The 12,272-nt window shown below is 46.5% G+C and overlaps 1 protein-coding gene across 1 annotated transcript in view; it reads right to left on the bottom strand.

Moving 5' to 3' along the window:
• Positions 1-11,573, bottom strand: part of LOC112395507 (polyadenylate-binding protein 4) — a 25,473-nt gene extending 13,900 nt beyond the window's left edge. The window contains 1 exon segment of the mRNA XM_083287572.1: positions 11,484-11,573. Within this exon segment, the coding sequence (XP_083143698.1) occupies positions 11,484-11,573 (90 nt within the window).
• Positions 11,574-12,272: the final 699 nt, after the last annotated feature.

The raw sequence follows: 12,272 nt of genomic DNA, 5'->3' as shown, positions 1-12,272 counted from the left end.
TTATATGTACCAACTCTTAACAATTCTAAAGTCAGTCTGCTTGACTAGGGAGGCTGGGCCTCAGTGAGTATCTGCGGGGCATAATGGCATCAGGAAATTGAGTCCCATGAAGAGTAAGGCACCTAGCAACCCTACCAACCTCTGGCTCTATTGCCAGCTGTGTGACCAAGGGAAAGTTACTTACTTGCTCTGTGGCTCAGGTTCCTTATCAGTAAAAATGAGGTGATAACAGGAAATTTTTGCTGAGTCTTGAGCATATGCGGTATACTGCATGACTTGAGCCTGTATTGCTAATAAAATGCAAGAAAACAATCAATCAGGGTCCCAAAAGAAGGAACCAAAGTGCATCCCTCTTGGAGAACTGATCAGAATCAGCAGAAAACAAATCAACAACAAACACAAAAGCCAACCTGGGGCTTCCCTGGTGGCACAGTGGTTGAGAGTCCGCCTGCCGATGCAGGGGACACGGGTTCGTGCCCCGTCCGGGAAGATCCCACATGCCGCAGAGCGGCTGGGCCCGTGAGCCATAGTCACTAAGCCTGCGCGTCCGGAGCCTGTGCTCTGCAACGGGAGAGGCCACAACAGTGAGAGGCCTGCGTACCGCAAAAAAAAAAAAAAAAAAGCCAGCCTGATGATGAACTTGTTATGTTTGTGATCTGTGTTTCAGATGTACTACTTGGACTCAACCTACTGGACCTACTGGGTCAATAAAGTCCTTAAAAGCCACAAATGGAATTGGGGCTCTGCTTCATTACAAGCCAAACAGCCCTGTGCCGACAAGCTAAAGATTTATTTAACCAGCCAGTCACCTCTCCTTATATTGTACAGTGCCTTTTGCTCTTAGAAGCCCATCCTTGTCTTTGGACTGGGAGTCAGTCTTCATGAGCCCTGTTTTTCCTTGTAGATTCCCTACCTGAGAGAAAACCCTCTATGCTTTAGCTAATCATCCTGAGTTGTTTGCTAACATTTCATCTGAAGACCCAGTCTTACATGGTCTAACTTCCGTACTAGATCAAGTTTCCCTGCCTTACCCAGCAGTACAGTCAGTTTAATCACTGACCACATATCAGTATTTATTTTTTTATTAGGAATTAGAGTCCCTATCTCATGAGATTATTTTGATGATGAAATGATACATGTAGGGCACTTCGAACAAAGCCTGAGGTGGTAAGAACTCACTGAGTGCTATTGCCGTTAGTTCAACAAATATTTTTTTGAGTGCCTACAATGTCAGGCACTATTCTCCATTTGAAAGACACTTTGAAACGTGTGTGTGTATCAGGAAGAGTCTGATCAAGAGATAGAAATTACACTGGTTATTTGAGCAGAGATTTTTTTTTTTCTTGCGGTACGCGGGCCTCTCACTGTTGTGGCCTCTCCCGTTGTGGAGCACAGGCTCCAGACGCGCAGGCTCAGCGGCCATGGCTCACGGGCCCAGCCGCTCCGCGGCATGTGGGATCTTCCCGGACCGGGGCACGAACCCGTGTCCCCTGCATCAGCAGGAGGACTCTCAACCACTGCGCCACCAGGGAAACCCTGAGCACAGATTTTAATATAAAGAATTGTTACCTAGGTATAAAGTTATTAACCGGTTAACTGACAATGCAAGAAAAGAACAGTAAGGTATCTTGGAGGCAGCAATTAAGGAAGCATCTACTGCCCCTTAGGCTGGGAGAACAAATGGAAGATATTTAAATTATTAAAACTCAAGCTTAGCGGAGTGGCCCTGCTGAGCTGAAACTCAGATTTCTGAGGAGGGGGGACTGTTCAGCTGTTGCTGGATTTTCTGAGTGAAGCACGATAAGGTTGGTACGCAAGTGTTAGAAATACTGCAAACTAGATTCAGCATCCTCCCCAGGAAGGAAGTGTTGCGGCCAGGGTGAAGAAGCATCGCTGGAGGATGTTCACAAGTTCAGGAAGCCCAAGGGAAGAAACCAGTTCCTTCTTCCTCCTCCAATCTTGTAGCCCCGTCACGTACCACCTATTCGTAATGCCTAAGAGGAACCTGCTTTTGGCAAAGCAGAAATATGGTTACTCTGGTCCCTGCCCCAGCATCACGATGTAGAGTATAGAAGGGTGGGTTGGAGCCAACAGAAAACAGATTACTTAATGGCACAATCCATCCCTTTGGCTATTCAGCATCCCTATGTACCTTCTTCACATATTTTAACTTCCTTAAGAAAATTAAAAACACTCTATTTTTCTTTCTAACAAGTTACAACTGTCCTTCATTCAAACGAAGACATCTAATTCTCTACCCTGAATGACGAGATGCAAAGTTGCAATAATCATTGTATAATCAAATCATCTTTGAGTGAGAGTCATACCATCCATTTCTAAAACATGTTAATTACTCCTCAAATTCAGCCTTAATCGCAACTGATTATTCATTTGAGCTTGTCATTCCCTCTCTGTAGGCACTCCAGGGCATTCAGAAGGATTCATCCCACACCATAGTCCTTGTAGTTCTTATTAGTGCCCTAAGACCAAGTGAAACAGCCACTCTGTCAAATAGCCCTTTCAATAGGCACTTCATCACAATCAACCACAGGTGAAAATTTGATCCATCATGAAGTCACTGCACACCATGGATTGCTAGTATTTCCCATCGTCAAGGAGGTCAGCACTGAGTTCAACTCCAAGAACACAACCAAAGCATTGTCAAAAAATTCCTCTTCTGGTACCAATTCCTCAATCAGCTAGGGTCCAATGGGGAGACAGAACCCCACCAGTTATTTGAACAGAGAGAACTGATTATAAATCATGGCAAACTAGATATACAGTTGTTAATGAGGTAAGTAAAAGAGCAATAAAAAAGACACCAATTTATCATAGACATAGCAATTGGAGGAAGCAGCTACCACCCCCAGGGTTGAAGGAACTAAGGGAGGAAGTGTGAATAATCAAAACGTTTGAGCGTAGAAGAGCGGCACTGCAGAGCTGAAACTCACATCCCTAAGGATGAGTCACTGCTTAGATGCTGTTGGTGTCCCTGAACCTGGAAGAGGGTCCCACGGGGCTGAGAACCAGACGTCTCGGGGACGGGGCACTGGCCAGCTCATGCTGGTATCTCGGAGAAAGTCACCATGGAGCTGTCTCTGCAAGTGATGGAGATTGTGACTGGATGCAGCTGCTGCTACAGGAAGGAACTGCTGTTACCAGGGATTAGAAGCATCCCTGGGGTGATACTCAGAAAGTGTAAGCCAACAGAGAGCCCATAGGAAACCAAAAGCAAGTTTCTTCTGCTACCACCGTGCGTGTTCTCTCTCCCTGTGTATTAATCACACCTTTTAATTTCCTGTTATTTGTTGCTTGGGCATTCTGGGGCCTTACTGACCTTGGAGGGATTGCTTCTTCCAAGGCTAGCTAACATCCCCATTAGAGATGGCAAACAACTTGCCTTAGAGCGTTCTTTTCATATGCAAACCAACTGATCCAGAGCCCATGATCCCAGCCATCTCCTCTGTTGAGCTCTCACACTCTGGGCCACTATCCATCCACCCTAATCCCTCCAAGGCTGGGTACCAGACAACTAAGGACAGTCCCTATACCTCAGAGACCACTGAAATTATTCAAACTAGCCAACCCTAAGCCTGCTTACCCTGCCTTGCCTGTTCCTTCCAGTGAAAACCACAATAAGAACTCTTGCCCATGTTTATTCCTCACGTCTTTTGCCCCCTGACCCACCCTGGTGCTTCGCCATGTGACCCTGAGTGGTGTGTGTGCCATGCCTCCTGTTTCTAGGGAACTGAGCAAACTTCTTCCTTCACGATGGTCAATTCCATATCTGTGTGTCACACACATTAATCAAATCCCAGGTACCCTTAAAACACCCTGTAGCATCCCTTCATGACAGAGCCTAACAGGAAGCCAGTTCACAAAGGAGAAATGTAGGTGTCAGAGTCCCAGCTCCAACCTCACAAGGGAGAGTACAGAAAGGAGAGTTTGAAGCAGAGAGATAACAGCAGACGCTCTGGCCAGTGTACAAGTTAAATAAGGTCTGTTTACGAAGGAGCTTCTAGTCTATGACAAAATTGTTTATGAATGGACAGTAACAGTAGAAAATCGCACCTTTGAGACATGCCTCACCTGAGATCACCACATAGGGAAGGCCAGCAGAGAAGGCCTGCGAGAGCTAGGGCCGGAGGAGGGCTTGTAACTTAAGATGGAGCTATCAAAGAAGGCTTCCATAAGTGACACTGAGCAAAATCCAAAGAAAGGGAGGGAATGGGCTATGGGGTTGTCTAGGAGCCATGTGGATATCTGGGAGCAGAACATTTGGGTAGTGAAAATAGTGAGGGCAAAGGCCCTGAGAAAGGATGACCCTGTCTTCAAGAAATGACAAAGAGGCCATGTGATGTTCTTTTTTTTTTTTTTAATTTTAATTAATTAATTTTTGGTTGCACTGGGTCTTAGTTGCGGCAGGCAGGCTCCTTAGCTGTGGACTCTTAGTTGCGGCATGCATGTGGGATCTAGTTCCCTGACCAGGGATCGAACACAGGCCTCCTGCATTGGGAGCACGGAGTCTTAACCACTGTGCCACCAGGGAAGTCCCGTGATGTTCATTTTATGTGTCAACTTGGCTAAGTCATGGTGCCCAGTTCTTTGGTCAAACACCAGTCTAGCTGTTGCTTTGAAGACATTTTTGGGGATGTGATGAACACTTAAATCAGTCAACTTGGAGTAGAGCAGATGACCTTCTGTAATGTGGGGGGACCTCATTCAACCAGCTGAAGCCCTTAAGAGCAAAAATTGAGTTGCCCCTGAGGAAGAAGGAATTCTGCCCCCAGACTACACAGAATTTCTGCTTGAGTTTTCAGCCCTCAGACTCAAGACTACAACATCAGCTCTTGCCTGAATTTCCAGCCTGCTGGCCTGCCCTGTAGATTATAGACGTGGCCAGCCCCTACAACAGTGTGAGCCAATTCCTTAAAATCCATCTCTCTCACCATAGTTATAATATGATCCTATTGGTTCTGTTTCTCTGAAGTACTCTGACGAATACAGGCCAGGGTAGCAGAAGAGATTGAACAGTGGGGTGAGTCCTATGAAATGGGGCCAGAGGTGAGGATGGGAGGGAGGAGCCCATGGTGGGGGGCCTCGTAGCCAACAGGAGGGCTTTGGCCTTTACGTGGGCTGGGAAGTCACTGGAGGGTTCTGAGCAAAAGGGTGACATCATCTGACTTGTGTGTTCGAAGCTTCTCCTGGCTGTTGTGAGGAGAATGGACTGCGGGGCAAGGCCGGAGGCAGGGAGGTCACTGCAGGGATGGACATGTGGTGGGGACGTGGCGGGGTCAGGAGAGAAAGGGAGGTGGCAGTGCAGGTGGTGAGAAGTGGAGAGATGCCTCTGAGACATTTGGCTGTTGGGTTTCCGGATCTGGACTTCAGCGGTCTGGGCTGGAGATGTAACTCTGGCAGCTTTGAGCCGGCCTCACCCATGACCACACAGGGAGGCCGCGGAGCTCTACCCAGGACCAGGGCCTGAGTTCTCCACTCTGCACCTCAAGCGTGGCCTGTGTCCTAGGAAGGCTGCTGCAGCGCCCCCAGCTCCCCACACGGGGGCTCCCAAAAGAAGCACCGACCTCCATGCCCGAGGCAGGGTGGGTAACACCCAGGCCTCCTCCCCGCTGTTCACAGGTCATTGCACTGCAGGCCACGGTTACTCACAGAAAATAGGAACAAGCCTGGAAAACCCCAAACCCAGTTTTCTATTAACCCAGTCCTGAGTGAGGACCAAGCAGACAGGCCTGGTTTTCTCAACAGAGCTGGTTTCTGTTAGTCCAGGGAAGGCAAACAGGTTTCATCTCATGTGCCAATCTTGATGAGCTAAGCTTGGCTCTGGATAGAGCTGTCTTAAGCAGAGGGAAGGGGTGTGGTCATCTGTCAGGAATCTCTCAGACAGGGTGGGGGGGGAGGGCAGGAGAAAGGAAGAGCTGCTCTTCAAATACCTGTGACATGAGTGTGACATTTAGCTCTGTCTTTCCCTCAAAGCAGCCCAGGTGGGCTATCTGAGGATTGGCCTGGGGGTGGTAGAGACAGCTGAAGCAGTGGTGCAAGTCGGGAGAAGCTTGTGTGCAGCTCATTCATTTGTTCAGCAAATAATTTTTACCTGCCTACACGTAGCAGTTACTATGCTAAGTGTAGGGGATGAAAAAGTGGAAACAAGCCTACTCTGGAAGCCTGCTGTTTTAGTCAGCTCGGGCTGCCATGACAAAATAGCACAGACTGGGTGGTATAAGCAGCAGACATTTATTTATCACAGTTCTGGAGGGTGGAAGTCCAGTTCAGTTCCTGGGGAAGGCTCCCTTCCTGGCTTTTGGACAGCCACCTTCTCTGTGTTCTCTTCTTCTGTGTTCTTGCGTGGACTTTCTTCTGTGTGCACATTTTGTGGCGGAGCGGGGAGATAGAGAGAGATCCCTCTGTTCCTTTTCTTTTCTTTGGCCATGCGACTTGCGGGATCTTAGTTCCCCGACCAGGGATTGAACCTGGGCCCTCAGCAGTGAAAGTGCGGAATCCTAACCGCTGGGTCGCCAGGGAATTCCCTCTCTCTTCCTTTCCTAAGGTCACCAGACCTATCAAAGGATTAGAGTCCCACCCTTATGACTTTATTTAATCTTAATTACTTTCTAAACACCCTGTCTCCAAATACCGTCATATTGGGCGTTAGGATTTCAACTTATCAATTTTGTGAGGATAAAATTCAATCCACAGCACCTGTCTCATGAAGATTGACAACTTAACAATATAAACAAGTAAACAAAAATATAATTACAAGTCCTATTAAAAAGTAAACAGGGTGCTGTGATAGAGAATAGTAGAGAGGGAGAACCTAATTTCTACAGGGAGATAAGTGCTCTCTGAGGATGTGACATTTAGATCTGAACCTGAAAGATTAGAAATAGTCAGCCGTTCAACAAGCAGGTGAAGGATGTTCCAGGAAAAGACACCCACACGTGCAAAGGCCCTGAAGCAGGAAAGAACTTGGTATGTTAGGGGAAGTGAAAGCACAACTTTGGCTTTTAAAAGGTCACTCTCGGGCTTCCCTGGTGGCGCAGTGGTTGAGAGTCCGCCTGCCAATGCAGGGGACGCGGGTTCGTGCCCCGGTCTGGCAAGATCCCACATGCTGCGGAGCGGCTGGGCCCGTGAGCCATGGCCGCTGGGCCTGCGTGTCCGGAGCCTGTGTTCCGCAACGGGAGAGGCCGCAACGGTGAGAGGCCCGCGTACCGCAAAAAAAACCAAAACCAAAAATAAAATAAAAGATCACTCTCATTTCTGTGAGGAGAATAGACAATATAGGAACAAGAGTATAGGAAAGCAAACCAATTCCAAGGCTATTGCCATCATCCACGTAAAAGATGATGCTTGTTGGAACTAGAGTAATAAAAGCAGAGATGGAGAGAAATCAACTGATTCTAATATATATCAGTTGAAGGTAGACTTGATAGGATTTGTTGATTGATTAGAGTTTGGAGGTATTAGAGGGAAGTGAAGAGAATGATTCCTAGGTGGCTGGTCTGAGCCACGAGATAAATAGTGGTGCCATGTATTTATATGGGGATGTCTGGGAGGCACGGACATGGCAGGATTAATCAAGAGTTCTAATATGGATGTGTGTGATTTGAGATTCCTATTAGATACCTAACTGAAGAGCCTGCAAACGGGGCCAAGGTGAGGCCAGTGAGTTACAGGAAAGGTGTGTTACAGAAGGAAAGTTTTTCGAGGAGGAGTTTGTTCGACTGCATTGAAAGTTGTTGAAGGGATTAAGAGGGACAAGAATATAAAATTGCTATTGGATTTGGTAGAGTGGAGGGCTTTTGTACCCTGGACTGCCTTTAGATAGGAGATGAACACTTTCCATTTTCATGGGGGCAGAAGAGATGGATCCAGACATGAGTGGTTTGTAAACTTGGTGATAGAAAGACAATGGAATTCCTCTTTTTTCCTAACAAAATGCCAATATAATGAGCTGTGACCATTAGTCAAAAAAGGCATATGTGATCATTAAAATGCCATCAAACACATTTTAAGTAATACAAGCTACAAGACCAACCTGTGACTATAAACAGGGCTTACGTAACAGTTGTGATGGTGAGAAAAACCACCATGGATGTTCCCAACACCAGATCTCACCAGCTGAACATCTCCAGTCATTCAGAACTTCAATAAATGATCAGAGATGGTTATTAGTTAGGGTGAGTAACGTTTGCTGCTGGAACAAACATCTCCAGATGTAAATGGCTGAACTTAATAGAAAGATATTTCTCATTCATGTCACCATCCGATGTAGGATGGTGAGGTCTTTGCTCTATACGGTCATTCAGAGACCCAGACTTCCCCCGTCTTAGGGTTCTGCCTTCTTCTGGGTCCCTGAAATCCTCTCCATTCATCTGATAGATGGAGAGGAGAAAGGATCATGCCTGGGAGGTCTGTATGAGGAAGCGAGGCATATCACTTCCAGTTCTCAGTCACATGTCCACTCCCAGCAGCCCCGGCTGAGATCCCCATCAACACCGGCATCAAGTACCCAACATGAGTGTGAAGATGTCTCCAGATGACTTTAGCCCTCGGCTGTCAAAATTTCCCAACTGAGGCCCCAGACACTGAGGAACAGAGATACACTTTCCCCCACTCCGCCCTGAACGAATGCCAACAATTGAATAAGTTCTAATTCCTTAATCAATTCCTTTTCCTATATTGGTCATCGTGTTTCCATTTGTATGATCCAACCATGATCAATATCAACTTTGGATTTGAACTGAACATAATGGCCATTTCTGAATGGTGCAAGTGCCACACTAGTTGGTTCTGGATCTTTTAAGAAAACAAAACCCTGCTGACTTACTACTTATACCAGTGTTAGAACACAGCCACAATAAAACCAAAGTAAAGGGTCAACTATTTAGAATCACTAACAAGTGAGTAATTTGAGGATAAAGATAAACTGATGATTCCTCTAAAGCACAGAGCAGAGTTCTTCCTAAAGAATGAGCAATGTGGCGTGTGCTGTGGACGGGGACGTGAGCAAAGCAGCAGAATGCCATCGGTGTTTCTCGGAAGTGGCTATTTAAGAGGCCCGTTTATCAATGGTCACGATGGTATCCAATGAACGGATGAGCTTATATTATAACATATTTATAAATAATTAATTGTACTATTTATTGCAGTTGCTGCTTGCCATTTGCCAACAGGTATCTTAGTATTTCAATATTTCATCCACTGTCACAGGCTTCACAGTGCATACCTGTCCCGCAGCCCCATTAGTGCTCGCCATCGTTGGGGGCGGATGGCAGGGCGAACTGGTGATTTAGTTGGAGGTCTTCCCACCTGCAAATTCTCCTTTCAGAATTCAAATTGTAGAAGCATTTCATTTGTTCTTTTTAAATGGGAAAAACACTTCCTGGATGCAGGCAAACCCTGTGTCCTCACCCCATGCACAGCTGGTTTATTTTGGGGCCCTTTCTTTCCCATCCAATGCTCCTCACCCAAGGGCACCAACTACCCTGCTTTTATTTCTCCTCCTTTGGCCTCCAGTTTCCCTGAACTGAAAATAACTAAGATGGACAAGTCAGCAATTCTCAAATTTTATGATACACAAATGCAGATTACCAGGAATCACCCCTGAGTTTCCAATTTTGAGACAGTAAGACTTTCTCCAGGTCACTTCGAGCCCTGTCCTTCTCTGGCCCTAGGCTACCGCTCTGCCTTCCAGATCTGGTGATTCTTTACCCCCATTTGATAGGGTTGGATGGCCCAAAGTATCCAGGCTCTGTCTGCAAATAAGAGAGGGTAACTGAGGCTGCAGACCCATCTCGGATCACACAGCCCCAGACTGATCATCCCCTAGTCTCAACCAGAAACTAGAACTTTCTTTAGGCACTGGGAAGCAACCTCCATCTGTGGAGCCCCTGTTATGTGCCTGATACCATGCTGTATTTTTTCATGTATCACCTCACTTAATCCTGACAACAAATCTTATGAGCCTGGGATTTTTTAAAAATTTTATTTTATTGAAGTGTAGTTGATTTACAATGTTATGTTAATTTCTACCGTGCAGCAAAGTGATTCAGTTTTATATATATATATATATATATATATACACATTCTTTTTCATATTCTTTTCCATTGTGGTTTATCACAGGATACTGTGCCTATACAGTAGGATCTTGTTTATCCATCCTATATATAATACTTTGCACCTGCTAATCCCAGACTCCCACTCCTTCCCTCCTCTCCCCTTGGCAACCACAAGTCTGTTCTCTATGTTTGTGAGTCTGGTTCTGCTTCATATGTAAGTTCACTTGTGTCAGATTTTAGATTCCACATATAGGTGATCTCATATGGTATTTGTCTTTCTCTTTCTGACTTACTTCACTTAGTATGACAATCTCTACATCCATCCATGTTGCTGCAAATGGCATTATTTCATTCTTTTTTATGGCTGAGTATTATTCCATTGTGTGTGTGTGTGCGTGCGTGTGTGCGTGTGCGTGTGCGTGTGCCACCTCTTCTTTATCCATTCCTCTGTTGATGGACATGTAGGGGGTTTCCATGTCTTGGCTATTGCAAACAGTGCAAACTGTGCTTCTATGAACATAGGGGTGCATAGATCTTTTCAAATTATAGTTTTGTCTGGGTATATGCCCAGGAGTGGGATTGCAGGACCATATGGCAACTTTATTTTTAGTTTTTTGAGGAACCTCCGTAGCATTTTCCATAGTGGCTACACCAATTTACATTTCCACCAACAGTGTAGGAGGGTCCTGGGACCATGATTAATCCTGCTTCTGAGAGGAGGACACCAGGCATCAGTGAAGCCCCAGTAGAGAGTATAGGGCAGAGTTGGGATTCCATTCAGACCTGTCCTGAAGCCTCCTGAAGTCTGCTCTTTCCCTTCCTACATGCTCACCCAAGAGCAGGAGCTGGAACTCAGATCCAGAAGTGCCCTTGAAACTCAGTCTAGCTACCTGTTGTCTACCAGGAAGAGAGGAAAGAGCTTAGCACTTCACTCTCCATGGGTTGGCTCCCCTCAGGCTTCACCACTCACCCCCAGAACCCTAATGCACAGGCACCTTCCCTGCACCCAGCACCCAGATGCCCCCAATATCTGGAATGATGGGCCAGGCTCCCGATCACCTCCCATATTCTAGGTGTGGGAGGTCGTGGGAGCGGGTCTGCAGACTCTTCTCCCGACAGCTCTTATCTGCTTACCCGTCTCCATCGGGTGCCAGCACTTCCAGTCCAGACCTCCATCCCCTCAGCCACTCCAGCTCTCAGGCCCCCAACCCACTCAACACCTAGAAGCCCAAGTAATCCCTAAAAGTGTGACTCAGGCTGTTCGTGTTACTCACCCGCAGCCACGAAGCAGTCTGATGGCACTTGGGATAAAATCCAAACTCCTGGCCGTGGTCTTCTCTCAGCAAAGACACTTCTCTCCAGCCATAAAGGTCTCCTCTGAGCTCATGTGAGAAGTCACTCTTCCTCACCTCAAGGTCTCTGCCCATGCAGTCCCTCTGCCTGGCACACTCTTCCTCTTCTCTCATGCAGCTGGCCTCTTCCAGTCCTTTAGATGCCATCTTCGTGGAGGCGCTTCCCCACACCTCCAGTCTGGCACCGAATTCCGCTCCCCCTTACTCGGTCAAGCATTCTGTCATTTCCCTCATGGCATATTGTGACAACAATGTGTAATTACATAATTATTGGTTACTTTATGTCTGTTTGGCTGTAAACTCCGTGAGAGGGGTTGCCATGTTGGTCTTCATGATGGTAAATTTCATGTGTCAACTGGACAGGGCCATATAGGGTGTGTCTGCAAGGGTGTTTCTGGATGAGGTTAGTGTTTGACGTAATGGACTCAGTAAAGCAGATTGCCCTTCCCATAGTGGTAGGCCTCATCCAATCCACTAAGGTTTGAATAGAACAAAAAGCTGAGGGAGAATTTGCTCTCTCTCCTGACTATCTCTGAGCTGGGACATTGGTCTGCTTCTGCCTTCAGACTCAGACTAGGACTGGGACTTACACCATAGGCTCTTTTGGGTCCCCAGCTTGCTGGCGGCAGATCTTGGGATTTCTCAGCCTGCATAAAGGTAGGAGTCGTTCATTCTCCCTTTCTCTCTCTCTCTCTAGGTAGGTAGATAGATACATAGATAGACAGATGATAGATAAATGCTTTTAGTTGTGTCTCTCTCAAGAACCCTGGCTAATACCGTCTGGTTCACGTTTGTATGCCCAGAGTTTAGCACTTAGTATTAGTACATTTAATCCAAAAATATATA

This window comes from Neophocaena asiaeorientalis, unplaced genomic scaffold, assembly GCF_003031525.2.
Source record: "Neophocaena asiaeorientalis asiaeorientalis breed wild unplaced genomic scaffold, Neophocaena_asiaeorientalis_V1.1 scaffold106, whole genome shotgun sequence".
Classification (NCBI taxonomy): domain Eukaryota; kingdom Metazoa; phylum Chordata; class Mammalia; order Artiodactyla; family Phocoenidae; genus Neophocaena; species Neophocaena asiaeorientalis.
This window is presented reverse-complemented; position numbering and strand designations above follow the sequence as displayed.